Source organism: Halichoerus grypus, chromosome 2, assembly GCF_964656455.1.
Source record: "Halichoerus grypus chromosome 2, mHalGry1.hap1.1, whole genome shotgun sequence".
NCBI classification, from domain to species: Eukaryota; Metazoa; Chordata; class Mammalia; order Carnivora; family Phocidae; genus Halichoerus; species Halichoerus grypus.
In genome coordinates this window covers 193771522-193786424 of record NC_135713.1, presented here as the reverse complement: position 1 = coordinate 193786424, position 14903 = coordinate 193771522, and the positions used below count along the sequence as shown (strand labels likewise).

Below are 14903 nucleotides of genomic sequence, written 5' to 3'. Positions count from 1 at the left end.
CCATCACATACTACATAATCCTTTTTATTCAATACAACTGAAACTAATGATATTAATCAAAACAGTAGATTGCAAAGGGGAATCTAAAAAAAAAAAAATTACACCTTAAACATTTTCTTTGAACTTCAAACCTATAAATGTATACTCTGTTGCCAGTCTTCTGATGCAGGCCTTTTGAGTTATAGATCCACTGACTATAGTTCCAGTCTCACACAAACCACACCCATAATGCATCGTCCACAATTTCTAGTTTCAATTTCTTTAAAAGTGAAGCAAGACTTAAAAATACTTGCCAAGGATCTAAATGAAGAATTCTTCCAGATTACAAAAAAACAAAAATTTGTAAACATCTATAGGTATCTCCTTATTGGCTCACCTTATAGTCTTTCCAAGGCAGTTAACTTAGTTTTCACAGAATCAACAATTCTTACATTTTAGTTACTTTTCTTTGGCTTACAAAATTTTATATTAAATTATATAATTATATTACAAGTGCAAGTTGTCATAATGTGATCCAACCAATGGGCAACAGTATGTCTTACAAAAAGAGAACACAATTTATTAAGACTAGCATCCCTGTTACAAAAGACTTAAAATCACTTCTTACCGCTTCTATTGTACTGGGAACAGTACCTGGCACCTAGGAAGTACTATCTAAGTATCTGCTACTATATTAGCGTTAAAACTAAACTAGCTACAGGGGTGCCTGGCTGGCTCAATAGGAAGAGCATGCGACTCCTGATCTCATGAGTTTGAGCCCCACACTGGGTATAGAGATTATTTAAATAAATAAATAAATACACAAACTTAAAAAAAAAACAAAAAAAACCCCAAAAAACTAGGGGGGCCTGGATGGCTGTCAGTTAAGCATCCAGCTCTTGGTTTCAGCTCAGGTCATAATCTCAGGGTCTTGATATCGAGCCCGGCATCAGGCTCTATGCTTAGCAGGGAGTCTGCTTGAAGATTCTCTCCCTCCGCCCCTCTTCCGACTCTCACATGCTCTCTAAATAAATAAATAAATCTTTAAAAAACAAAAACAAAAAAAACCCTAAACTAGCTACAGATATAGTGCATGCAACGGTGGAATTCTACCTACTTTACACAGCCCCTGGAGTCACAGAGACAACCTGTACTTAAATTGTCAAAATGGGGTTCCTGGCTGGCTCAGTCGGTGGGGAATGCTACTTTTGGTCTTGGGGTTGTGAGTTCGAGCCCCACGTTGAGTACAGAGATTACTTAAAAAAATAAAATGTTAAAAAAAAGAGAGAACAGAGTAGGGAATAGAAACTGCAATAGGTCCTCACTGAAAACACGAATATAAGGCAGAGTCAGTTTCACATAACTACAAGTGGATTATCCAGTACTTAAGGGAGGAGATCTTAAAAAAAGAAGTAGGCTAGCTCACATATCAGGTCAACAAGAAATGAAAAAGTAGGTTCACAACCCAATTTAACCTCCTCACCTCAAAAATGCTAAGAGGATGGTTACATGTCCTCCTAAAAAGTGGCACTAGACAGAGATGGAAAACCAGCTGTATTTTCTCAGTGCACATTAGGCTACTTTCCTCTATCATTAACTCACTAGTGACAGAAAACACCAATCTCAAAAAAAATCCATGCAGTGCATCCCAAGGCACAAACTTTTGGTTAACCAATTATAAATTAAATACACTAACAGAAACTGAATGTATATAAATGCAATATGCAAGAAAATTTAAAACTTGTGAATTAAAATCCTATACATCAGTGAAGAGCAAATGAAACATCAATGATAAATGTGGTGGCTTTACCATTTTGTTTTCGCCTAAGTTTTGTCATGCAGTTATCTAATTTGCAGGTGTAAAAAACTTGAAGCAAGATGACAGAAGATCTATTAGCAACCAGAAGTTCAAACACTGCAGCTACTTAAAACACTCTTGTCCACTAGGAAAGAATCCACAGTGGCACTAACTTTCTTCCTTCTATGGACATCAAAAAGTACTGAAAATGATATGAATAGTTAGGAGAGACTCAAGAGACAGCCCCTGAGGGCTACACCAGTCCCACTAGATGGCACTATCACAGGAAAGGCACTCGGTTCTCCCATTTGGCGCAAGGGCTGAAAGCTCTCTTGATCTTTGCAAAACTGAAAACTACCAATTCAATGACATCCTCGTTGGGAAATTATGACCCATAATGAGGAATTCAAAGCTGGAAGGAGGAGTTTTTCTCAAAGCACCTTCCCTCCCAGTAGCATGGCCTCCTCCTCCCCAGTCCTATTTCAAATCAGTGGTCTGAGGGATACCATATTTTGCAAGCAAAAGAAGTCATACAAAATGGAGATTTTTTTCTTCTTCCTAACTCCAAACTACAGAAAAATTTACTTGCTTCCCCCCACCCCCGCCACGTTTCTTTGCTATGGGAAAAAATCAATCGCTTGCTGGTCCTTGAACAACATTTACTGTAATCAGTATACTTACTATGACTAAAAACATCAAAATAACATACAATCAGTGACATTAAAACATTTAGATATAAATAAACTTCTTCATATATAAAAGGAAGAACTTCCTATTAAACAGGCAGATTAAGTTTTCTGACACCTTAATTACATGATTTTAAGTTGGGCCTGGGCAGCAAGATTCACAATGTCAATTATCCCCATCACTTATGCCCTACTCCATCAAAAGTATACTTGGATATAGCTATCATGACCTTAAAAACTGAAGAAAAGAAAGGCATGCTAACAACAAAACCCAATGAATTTAAACAACATACAATGTGAATACAAACTTACTTTTATTCCTTAGGTGCCCACTTGAACAGACAGAAGATTTGGATATGAACCTTCTGCTGAATTCCCAAATTAAAAGACATGTCAAAGGACATTATTAGGTAATCAACTGAATCAGAGATCAATTTAATACTCAAATAAACTACTCACTTCCAGCTGAAGCTACTTCTCCTAGATCAGAGAACTCATATTTATACGTATAGTATCTTTAATATATATCGGCAGTCGGTATAGCCACTCCAAAGTGCCACAAGTCAATCATTTAATAAAAGTGGCCAAAGAAACCAAGAACTACAAAATATGTAACGAATCCTGTGTTCCCACAGCACCTTGTCACAGTTCTAATACAAATCTCACCAAAGTATCATCTCCCTCTCACGTTCTCCACAACGGAGGCTTGGAGGCACTGAGCTGTCACTCCTGACACCCTGCACAAGGCCTCCTACAGAGCAGGCCCTTAACAGCTGTTGAATGAACAAAAAAACTATCAAGCTATTCAGCTCACCAAAACTATGAGACCCCTCAAAGCAGCCAGTTTTTCCCACTAAACCTTGCCAACACCTTCACCTTTAAGAAGCTACTAACCAAAGCCTGAGACTAACATTTAGGTCACCGTAAGAAATAGCACAGAAAGAAATGTATCGCATGAAGTCAAAGATCAAAAATTCACAAGTCTCAAGCCCAAGTAATGCAACAATCTCGGATTGGTGAAGCTTTTAAATAAGACATCACAAATATGTTTTACATGTTGTGTTAAAATCATAAATACATTGCACTAAAACCATCTTATGAAAGCAGAGGGGTGAACTACATGAGGACGCATAGGAAGCCATAACGTTGCTTAACTTAACCACCTGACCATTAATGGGGGCTTGATCTTACTTTATGCTCCCAGAACAAAAATGAAGAGTGAGTAAAAAGGAAAAACAGGAGGAGAGAGAAGGCAGTCTGGGGGGTGCAACCAGGAGGAATCTGTTGAACTGCAGACTGGGAGAATGACAAACTTAACAGAAGCAGATTTTTCAAAACTCTAGCATGTAACTATCCAAAAAAAAAGCCATGTAATGAGTCTATGCCAATATCTTTTTGTTAACAGCTTTTTTTTTTTTTGAATAACTGAGGAGTTTTGACAAAATATGGCACAAAATCCAGATATACACCCCATCAGTATCCTTGCAACAAGACCCATGGGAAACCTCTCCCACATTAGAGGGGAAAGAGAAGCATATACTCCCACTCAGAATCCCTTCAATACTGTTAAGTTAGGGGAGTGACTGGTAGGACCTAAGAAAAGTTCACTGGAACCATGAGCTGATCTCCCCTGCAATCTATCAGCATGGCCCACCCAAACTGATCTTAATTGTTTTCTAAATGTGTTTCAATTAGTCTATGAACAGTGTTCACTATCAGCATTTTACTCACCTTACTAACACCAACTCCTGTAAACCTGGCCTCTAATAATTCCTGCCGTCGAGGGTCCAGGCTATGCAATTCTTCCATCATTTCTACTGAAAAAGACAAAGTAAGTTGTAAGACCATAAAAGCTAAAACAGGAGGTACCAATTTTTAGATACAACAAAATGCAGTAATTATTTCACTGAATGGTCACACACAGGTAAACCTCAAGTAAACACAGCATACAAGTGATAAACTACAATGTGCTACCTCAAACAGCAACACACTTAAAGTCAAAAATGGCTCAGAAGTCCTCTTCCGAGGGCTACTTACCCTTGTCTAGTTCTGGTCTGATTTTAACAGCAAAAAACCTCCAACCCTTCATATAATCTCAGTAAAAGTTGAGCAAGGACTAACTTGCAAAACAACAACAACAACAAAATCCTTCTATCAACCTTTAAATTTAACTAAGTACTTTTGGATATTTGTTTCCCAAACCCATGGGAACTAGTTCTTAAACTAAAAATATGAATCGTTAATAATAACTTAAAAATAATGTAGCATGAATCAGAAGCTACAAATAACTTCAAATAACTCTTATTATATAGCTCCTTTCTCTGAAGAGCTCACAGTAGCTCATGAAAAAAGGAATTAATTATTTTAAATTTAATAGAGAACCCATGGTAAAACCATCAACCAGCATTCACTCAGGAAATCAGTAGAGCTCCATAACCATCCCTTCACAAAATCTTTTTCTGACCACTCCCTGGAGCAGTAGGTTTCTCTAGACATCTGCTCTGAGCACTCCTTTCAAGCAGGGAAGGGCAGGAGGACACCATTTTTAAACTCCTTCCACGACCAATAAATGCACAGGCTACTTTCAGCAAATATGTCCATCCACTGCAAGAGATCAACTCCTGCAGAATCCATTGGAAACCTCTCTAATATTAAAAGTGGAATAGGAGCATACACCATTACACAGAACCCTTTTGAGCATATTATTAAACAGCTATTGGAACGATTGGCATGATTTAAAAGTTCACTGAGAACATGAATTAAACATTCTCCTCTGCAATCTAACAACTCCACATTAACTGTAACAACCTCTACCAGTCCTCCAGTTTCATTTCCCTTCCTGGATTGAGAGCCTGGGGCAAAGGGGAATGAAAGGGTGACAAATTAAAGTTTCACCCACACAAACAAGTGCAGGTTAGCGAGGGAATAAGGAAATTCTCGAAAAAGCAGAAAGGCATCTTAAAAAAGAAAAAGAAAGGAAAAAGGCGATTGAGAGAGAGTGCTTCTCCTAAGTGGCCTTCCTCGCGTCTCGCCCTGCCCTAATCAAGGCCGGAATGGCAGAGGTTGCAGCCTCCCTCACACCCAAGGGTCTCTCGGACCATTTCCTAAACCTCCATCCCCAGGCCTGGGCCGGAAAATGACGCCCCAGCGGTTATTCCATTTAATGTCAACTCATGTTAAGGAAATCTCCACTCTGTCTCATTCCAGCGGGGCCTTGGGCTGGGATCCTCCCTGCAGCCCTCCCTACAGCCGGGAAGCAGAACCGATGGGGCCTGGTCCCGGCGCCCCTCGCCTCCCGCCGGCTCCAAACTTTCCCCAACTCCAGGCCCACCTGTCACGGAGGGAGGGCGGGCCGGCTCTCGGGGGCGCCCGGGAGGCTGCCGGGGCCTCCAGCTGCCGGGGCGTCCCCTTCGCCCTGGCGGCCGCCGGCCCCACTCCCAGGCCGGGGCCGCCTGGGCCTCCCCCATCTTCAGCCCGGCCCCTCGGCGACCCGCAGCCCTCGGGGAGCCCCTCCCGCCTCAGCGCCGAGGAGCTGCGGCCCGGAGCCGGTCCCCGGGTGGGCCCGGGCCGCAGCCTCCTCAGCTGAGGGGGTCCCCCGGACGGTTAATGCCCCAGGCCCGGCGCCCTCCCCCGCCCGGAGCTCAGCCTCTCACCTGCCGCCGCCGCCGCCGCTCCACGCTCCTCCCGGGAGGGGCCCCGACCCGACCCGGTCGCGGACCGCTCCGCTCTCCCCCTGGGCAGGCCCGGGGCGGAGCCGGGGCCTCTCCTGAGCGCCGCAACCCCCCGCCCGGGCAGCCGCCGCCGGCGCCGGGCTCCACGAGAGGGCGGGCGGGGGAGGGGGGCCGCGGAGGCCGCAGATCCCCGGGCTCGCGTACAGAGCCAGGCGCCTGACGCGGGCCCGGGCCGGGGCGGCCGCGGGGGGCGCGGGACCGGCCTCCTGGCGCCGGACAAAGGCCAAGGGAGGCGCAGGAGGGCCCAGGCCGGGCCGGGAGGTGGGGGCCCGCTCGGCTGGGGGCCACTCGGGTGCGGCGCGGAGGGCGGGGGGGGGGGTCGGAACCGCTGGTGCCCAGGACCCGCCTCCGGCCCCTTAATCCGGATCGGTTCGGTCCGGATTAGTAGTGATCGGTGTAAACACACTAGTGAAACCGCGTGTTTCCTCGCGAGATTTGCACGGCTGGGAGGCAGGGGGGGTCCTGGGGGGGTGGGGGAAGAGCCGACAGTGGGGGAGGAGGGGGAGGGGACGAGGAAGGTGGGGGGGTCCCCGCTGCCCCGGCGCCCCGCCTCCTCCAATCAGCGGCCAGGCTGGCGGGCAGGGGTTAACCAGGGGACCCCGCGCCGGCGGAGGAGGCCGCCGCCTCGCCGGGCGGCGCCGGCGACGGGCCGCCCCGAGCCCGACCCGGGCCCGAGTCCCGGAGCCCCCGCCGCCGTCCGTGTGTAAGCGGCCCCCGCCCGCGGGACCGGCCCGGCCAAGGCGGTTGAGCCGGCGCCCTGGGCCGCGGACCGGCGCTGGAGGGGCCTCGCCGCCTGGGCCGGGCGCTCCCCGATCCGCCTCGCCGAACCCCGCGCCCGCCTAGTCCCTCGTCTCCACGAGTTTGGGTGAGAAGTGGGCTTGCTCTGCCCAGGGATGGATTTTAGAGGAAGAAAGCCCGTGAGCCGGCGGACCCCGCCCGAACTTCCTCGGAGACGCCCAGTTAGTGAGTTCGCGGTGCCCACCGCGTTGGCTTCTCGCACGCCCCGCCACTCTCCACAGGGACCGTCCGGCTCCCCAAACCCACGCCGGCCGCCCTGGAAAGCGGACAGCCACTTTCCCTCCACATACCTGGCTGGCAGAGGGCGCCTCTAGGGACAAAAGGTGCCCTGGGATCAAAGCTGAGCCCCCACCCCCGCCGGGATGCTGCCCTCCGGAAGGGGGGGCGCTACCCCAAAGGGACACCCCGGGCACCCAGGGGGGAGGTTCCATTTCCATCTCTGATAAAAAACACCACGGCCCTCCTAGGTACTTAGCGGGACCTGCGGGTAAGTACTGGAATGGAAAATACAGGCCTGCCCCTCCCAGGACGGCTGCTGAGGAATGAGAAATAGGAAGGGATGAGCTCTTGTGCGCACTAGCCCCTGCGGCAAGGAGGGCCTCCTGCATGGGAAGAGGCGCCCACTCTGATCACCCAGCAGCACCAAAGGAGAAAAAAAAAAAAACCCATTCTAACCGACTCCTAGGAGCCGGGACACAGACTTCAATGCAAATGCTCAACTTTGTATTTTGCTCTGACGCCTCCTTGATCAGACGTCTAAAGATGATTTAAGGAATACAAGTGATTCACAAGGGGAAAATTCAGACAATGAACAACAAACAGCCTTGAACTTTTCCAGGGGGTAGGCGAGTACTTCCAAGTGGAGTTTGTGCCTTTTTCTCTTGCTTATTTTTTAATTCGTGTTATATTAACAGAACACAGACTTGCTGAAAGGGCAGAGGATGGCAGTTTACTGTTCGTTGTCCGACCTTCCATACCCTTGGACCAGTTCAGGCACTGTGGGGAAAAAAAAAATCCATTAAACCAGGAGTCACCTTGCCCCAGATCCCAGCCAGGTTGGAAAGTGCACACACATATTTCCAAAGGTAACAGTGTTTGAAGGGGAGGGGGAGAGCCAGTTAGTTAGGGGCAGAGTGTAGGAAAAAAGGTCAAGGTGGAGGGCTATCAAGAGAGCCGGAGAACCAAGGGGCAGACAGTATACATAGGACTTGCCTTCCCCTCCAACACAAAAGACCAGCAAATGAGGCAAGCTCTTGCATTATAGTGAATAATCAAGAAAGCAACTCCTTAAAGCGACGCTGGAATGTCGGGAGAAAAGAGTTTTAAGAGGAGCACTGGACAGAGAGTGAGAGCTGAGCTCCAGTCCAGCTGTCCCACAGACAAGCTGCATGGACCTGTTTGTTACCCAACCTTTTCAAGCTTTCAACCTCATCTGTGAAGGAACGGTTTGGACTAGATTTACAAAGTCCTTTCCAGGTCCAAAAGGCTATGATTCCATTTTAGGAGGTAATTATTTCGAATAATCAGTGGCATACAGGGAAAGGTGATATTTTTAGTTTCACTTTTTCTAGTGTGTTTTTTCTCAGCATGTCAAAGTTACAATGTCGTAGGTCTCTTCACAGCCCCACTCTAGATTTAACACTCATCCTAGAAAGAATTGCTTGTAGGAATTTAATGAATTTGCTTACCACAAAGATTGGGTGCTTCTATTTATAAGTGTTGTAGAAATGAAGATATTAAATATCAAGAGCAAGGGAAAAGAACCTTACCCTTTCTCAGAGAAAGATGGGTAATTTCAAAATAAATTCTCTTGTCAGATGGTTCCTCTCACAATGTGACTGAACCTTGGGTTCATGAATCAGCTTGTTTAAAGTGTGTTTGCTCACATGGCAACTTGGTCAGACTCAGCTTGTCATAGACTGGCAAATGGTGACATGCCCCATGCAAAGACTCAATTCCCATTAGCTGTGGAAGGCTCAAACACGGATCCAACCAGGTTCATGTTCATAGTCACAGGGAAGACCACGGAGCTGGCTGGACATGCCTCAGACTAGTCCTGGTGTTCCCCAAGGTGTGCTCTGCAAGCCTCGGTAGGTTAATACCCTTTAAAGGGAGTATCCATACATTGGTCCTTGGGAAACTCTTGGTTAAAGCGAAATGGAATCAGTTATTTCCGTACTACTTGGAGCCCAAAATGTGTAATAGGCATATGGCAATCCGGGGGGGGGGGGGGTGTGCGGGAGATGGAGGTTTTCAGTACTTTTCCATTTAATTTTGGAACCACTACTCTGGTTTTGGTTGGTTGACTGGCTGGTTGGTTGAGTGTAGTCATGGAAAAGGTGTTCTGAGAAAGACACTGGGGGAAACTGGTTTAACCTTTTGCTTTTTAACCTGTACCACACTAATGATTGTCCAGCATCTCCTTGAATGTTTCATAATATCCACCATCTGCAAGCAAAAAGATCCTGGCATATGATACTGAGCAGGTTGACAGTGAGTCTTAGTGTGATTGCACCTTTTCTAAAAGGAGCCTGCAATGTGGTGGCTTAAGAGGACAAACTTACTAGGCAGTGTCCTTGATTTTAATCCGTCCTGCCTCTTATCGGCTGTGTAGTCTTAAGCAAGATATTTAAGTTCTCCGTGCCTCAGTTTCTTTATCCACAAAATGGTGTTAAAATCTCCCCAGACTGTTGGAGGATTAAACGAGATTTTATATATATATATATATATATATATATATATATATATATATATATCTCATAATAGATATATATATAATAGAGTAATCCCTGAATCTGTGGTCCCCAAACTCCACATTTCTGCAAAGGGTTTATGTACATTTGTCATTAGACTGGTTTAAGGGCACACAGTTTAACTTTGGAAGCCTATGGAAGTCAGGCTGCCAATGTCTGAGTTGTTTAGGTGTTTTTCTTCATCACAGAAAAGGGACCAAAAAAACAAAGAAAAAGGACTTGATGTCTTAATGAAAGCATTACATTTGTTGGGGGGGAGGGGTGTGGGGAGTAGAGAAAAACAGGTCGCCTGCCTGGTCTCTTTATGCTCTTCTTCCCCCAGCCCCGAGAATTGAGGGTTTTGAGGGTTTCTCACCGTATGAATAAATAAGGAATTTCGTGAAGGCAATATTTCCACTATAAATTGCGCTAGACAGGACAGTGTAGAATCCTAAAGTATTTATGACCGGACAGAATGAGGTTCCAGTCCTGACTCTTCACCTCTCGGGGTCTCCGTCTGAAAACCAGCCAGCACCCCTAATTCCAGGAGTTGCTTTAATTAAAATTGAAACAGTGATGGGAACCGGTTTGTAACCATGCCTGACCTACAGTAGGTGTTGAGTCAATGTTATTTCCCTTCTTCTCCCCATTCCTAACAAAAGGGAAAAGTGGTTGGTTGCCTGCACTACAGATTTTATAAAAATTCAGATCCCAGCCTTCGTCAGACTCTCCGCCGGTCACTCTCCCATCTCTGGCGTAGCCTCCTCCCACCGCTGAGCTTGCTTCACAAACTCCTCTTGAGCAAGTGCCCTTGACACCGTTTGCTTTACTTATCAAGTCACGCATTCTTCCCCACAGCCCACTGATGGTGCAACAATCTTATTCTCCTGGAGAGTACCTCCCTTCTCTAATATCCTCTTCCAACTCCCTCCCCGCAAGTTATTTTTTAATAAATGTTTTTTCCCTGCATTGTGTGTTCCTTCTTCCCAGCAGCTGCAATGCAAGATAGACAAAGAGAGCAAAAGAGAGTAAATGCACTTAAATGTAACAAGTCCCCTCCCCTTAGCTACTCAATCCCACGTACTGGTCGTACTGGTCGTGCTCAGAAAGATAACTTCAATAGGAAACAACAGCAAACATGATATTTGTGGAAACTGGCAAAAGTGTATTTTTAAAGTCTCGGTTCTTCTTTTGGCTTTAAAAAAAAATACGTGTCTTTAAAGTTTATTTATAATTTTTTTTAGTAATCTCTACTCAAACTCACGACCCACGTGGGGCTCAAACTCACGACCCCAAGATCAAGAGTCAGATGTGCCACTGACGGAGCCCGCCAGGCGCCCCCCTTCTGTTGGCTTTTTATATTAGGCTTCAGTCATCAACCTTCTGACATAGTGACACGGTCATGAGGGAAAGGGAGCCCGAGCCCCATGCCCATAGAGAGGAAAAAAGGGGATCACCCAGTGAGGGGCAGGAGGCTTGGGGATGGCCAGCCCCAAAAGGCAAGTCAGAAGATGAGCGCCTTCTTACACAGCCTCTGAGCTAAGAATGAGCTTTACATTTGTAAATGGTTGAAAGAAAATAAGAGGAGGAATAGTATGGCACATGAAAATTACATAAAATTCTAATTTTGGCATCCATAAATAAAGTTCCATTAGAACACAGCCACACTCATCCTTTGCATGCGGTCTGTGGCTGCTTTTTGCACCACAAAAACAAAACAGTAATTGTGACAGGCCAGGAAGACCTGAAATATTTACCATCTGGTCCTTTACAGAAAAAGTTAGTCCACCTTGGCTGCGGGCCAAGGACTTCTCAAATTGTAATAAGCGTATATAACCCTCAGGCATCTTGCTAAATGCAGGTTCGGACTTAATAAGTCTGGGATGGGGCCCGAGACTCTGCATTTCCAGCAGCTCCGCGGTGACGCTCTTGCTGCTGGTCTGCACACCGTACTGAGTATCAAGGCCTTGAAAGGCTTGTCCGTCTTATGTTAATTTTTGTGAATGATTTCCAAGTAAGCAAATCTTAGAAAATATGAAAACTTGGAGTGTAACCCAGGATAATAACCTCAAACAGATTTTCCACGCTTCATCCCATTGTTTTGCATCATGTGACGGCCTGATGGCTGAGGAAATGGATTTGCCGGCAACCTTGCTGAGGCCAAAGGGATTGCAGCCCCAACACTTCTGGGATGTGAGGCTCCCTTGTATTTGCCGTAAACTTTCCATTCTGGCCCCAGAAAGACCTTTCTGAGTTCACCTTACCCAAATTATTCTTGATTTTTCCAATTTGAGGCAAGTCCCCTCTCTCAGCTCTTCCTTCAGGGACCAGCGCTTCTCAGAGTGACCAACACTTGGAGAAACATCCAGGGTTCAAATCCTAGCCCTTCTAACGTGTTCTGACACCTAGGGGCGAGTTCTGGTGCCTCAATTTTCCTACCTGTGTGATGGAGATAAAGTATGTAAAGCCTCTGGATTTGTGGCAGGTGCTTCCAAACCTGCATCTCAAAACTTCAGATACCCCAGACCTGCTCCTCCCCCGAGCTGACTCATTTTAGCAAATGTCAATTCCATTCTTTCATGATCTAGACCTGAAACCTTGGAATTATCCTCTTCTACTTTTACCCCCAGCTCCTCCACTCCAGCCTCACTCTCTGCTCCCACCTCAGGGCCTTTGCACTTACTATCCCTTTACCTGCAATGCTCTCCATCAGATACGTAACTGGCATCGGCTGCAGGTTTTTACATCACATGAAGTGCATCCTATCTTCTGTGTACATATGATAATGACATGGAACTGGCAAATAGCTGCCCTTCCACGATAGTGAAGAGCTTCCCACCTTTCAAGGGACAACCATTCTAAGCTTCTGAGTAGAAGGAAGTGAGGAGGGAGAAGAGCACAGCCCCAAATCAAATGCTTGCTCTCCTGTGCATGCCACTTAGAGAAACAGACAATAAACACGTGACTGTATGTCAAGGGTAATGAGTGTGTTCGGAGAAAGCGAGCAGGAAACATGAATAGAGCCCTAGGCCCTGGGAGCAGTGTAGATGCTTTCTATAGGGAGGTAAGTCAAGCATAGCTTTTCTCCCATAATGTGCCATCTTAGCAGGTGCCTAAATGAAATGAAGGTGCAAACCCTGTCACTGTCTAGGGAAGGGCCTTCCAGGAAGAGAGAACAGTGAATGAAAATGCCCTGGGCCCAGAACTTGCAGGCCGATGTTGTCAAAGTGTGTTTCTGGGCCTTCTGGGCTGTGCGTGATAGAAGGATGCCTGCCGCAGAGCAGAGAACACAGGTGGACCATAACTGCGGTCCGGTTCTGGTCTAACGGGGTACTTAATGAATGCTGTAGTGCGTCTCAACAGTTTTGAGCCTGTGTATAACGTCTAATCCCAAAGGATAGGGATTAGAACAGGAAGCACTTACTGAGCATTTATAGGGCAGGCACTAGAATGACAGCATGTTCATTATCACATTTAATCCTTTCAACCTTGAGGGAGGCCCACCATACAGATGAGGAGGAGAAAGTGCCGAAGAGGTATGAGGTCCCCAGCCAGCTCATAGGCAGCTGAAGGGGAATTCTGCCAGAGAACTCCAGAACCCCCCCCACCCCCCACCCCCGCCGCCGGGTTTAGGTCTAGGCTGTATCAGGCTGCCCAAGTGCTCTGTTCTGCCCCTCCTGGCTTGTCCCAGGTTCCACCTGCTTTTTTACTTCGGTTCAATTAACTCTAACTTTCCTCCACCTCGTTCTGGTGTCTTGTTTCATGACCCCGTATTTATTGTGCTCCGCATCTTTCCTATCTGGCAGCTAGCTTTCACTTCCTGTGAAGGTTTACACATGGGCGGTTGGGTAGTTACTTAGGTAAGACTCTTATCAAATTCACCATCACCCAGAACTCGGTTTTCGGTTCTGCAGGTCTCTTGCTTCAGAGTTCATCTAACTCAGGAAGAATGTAATCAAAATACGGAGAGAATGGTACACACCCATGATGTCAATTCACTCATTTTAAAAGGAGAACTTGACCGCCAAGCAGCGACATTTGACCAGCTGACTTTCCTCACAGAAAAGCTACTCAGGAAGGCAAACCACACCATGAGGTTCCTCTGCAAGCCAGGGGGATGAGTGGGCGAATCTTACTGGCTCACCGTGGCAAGCTAAGTTCACCTGCAGTTCCCAATTCCTCGAAACAGGACACTATCTTCTAAAAAGCCCCGGTGTTGGTCTGTCCCTGTTGTGGAATAACACCAAAGCCCTGCCTTTTAGACTCCTCTCTTAGACGCTGGGTGGGCAGATCACAGCTCTTCGGAAACCACAAGCAATGTAGAGGCTTACGTTTTCTTAGACATTTGGATCACCCATTTTTAGCCAACTCTGCTTCTTTGTAGGTGGCTGATCTCATCCTACACTTGTTGAGTCTTCCAAGTCTTGTTCTCGGGGTTTTGCAGGTATCTTGGTGAGGCCTCTGGTTTTAGGTTCTGCTTTAACATTTATTAGCATAAGACTTTAGGAAAGTTACTTCAATTTCCTCATCTATCATGCTGACGGCTAACACCTGTCCTCCTCCCGAGCTTGCTCTAAGGATGAAGCCTGTTAACACAATAAAGCTTTTTGAGATTTGGGGAAAAAAAAGAAAAGGATCATGTAAATGCAAAATGAAATAATTTTTCACGGCAAGATCTCCCTGAAACAATAGTTGCAACAGGGAAAGAGAAGCTGACGTCACAGCTGGCCCCAGAAATCTGCACACAATCTAGTCTATACGGTCTACCCAGGAGCCCACGGTCCATTATTGATAGGAGTGTGGTTCCATCTGGTCCAAGAACCATCCCCCTGAAATATCCTTCAGTATCTTGATAATTTTTTTTTTTTTAAAGATTTTATTCATTTATTTGACAGAGAGAGACACAGAGCAGGAACACAAGCAGGGGGAATGGGAGAGGGAGAAGCAGGCCTCCCGCCGAGCAGGGAGCCCGACGCGGGGCTCAAGCCCAGGACCCCAGGACCATGACCTGAGCCGAAGGCAGACGTCCAACCGACTGAGCCACTCAGGCGTCCCTTGATAATTTTTTTAAGATTAAGTTATTTTAGGGCGCCTGGGTGGCTCAGATGGTTAAGCGTCTGCCTTCGGCTCAGGTCATGATCCCAGGGTCCTGGGATCGAGTCCCACATCGGGTTCCCTG

General features: G+C 46.6%; 2 protein-coding genes and 1 long non-coding RNA gene across 14 annotated transcripts in view; 1 reads left to right on the top strand and 2 right to left on the bottom strand.

Annotated features, from left to right (window-relative positions):
* The window catches only part of TLK2 (tousled like kinase 2), a 117520-nt gene extending 110157 nt beyond the window's left edge, over positions 1-7363 (bottom strand). For 2 of the 8 annotated variants that reach the window (XM_078065880.1, XM_078065882.1), the window contains exons 1-2: positions 5795-6005; positions 4195-4280 (exon numbers count right to left, since the gene is read on the bottom strand). In XM_078065880.1, coding sequence (XP_077922006.1) covers positions 4195-4280; positions 5795-5930 — 222 coding nt within the window. In that variant the 5' untranslated portion in view covers positions 5931-6005. Of the gene's footprint in view, positions 1-4194; positions 4281-5794; positions 6006-6116; positions 6482-7282 lie in introns of those variants that run through there. The other 6 variants (XM_078065887.1, XM_078065888.1, XM_078065885.1 and 3 more) reach the window with 6 other exon arrangements.
* Positions 7364-7702: 339 nt separating this feature from the next.
* Positions 7703-14903, bottom strand: part of METTL2A (methyltransferase 2A, tRNA N3-cytidine) — a 39814-nt gene continuing 32613 nt past the window's right edge. The window contains exons 9-11 of one of the 5 annotated variants that reach the window (XR_013445148.1): positions 14056-14310; positions 11989-12163; positions 7703-7988 (exon numbers count right to left, since the gene is read on the bottom strand). The gene's annotated coding sequence lies outside the window, so the exon portion shown is untranslated. Of the gene's footprint in view, positions 7989-11988; positions 12164-13681; positions 14311-14903 lie in introns of those variants that run through there. The other 4 variants (XR_013445147.1, XM_036116237.2, XR_013445150.1 and 1 more) reach the window with 4 other exon arrangements.
* Positions 7981-13714, top strand: LOC118550853 (uncharacterized). The gene is made up of 2 exons (XR_013445151.1): positions 7981-9082; positions 13639-13714. It is a non-coding gene; the product is annotated as an uncharacterized LOC118550853 (long non-coding RNA).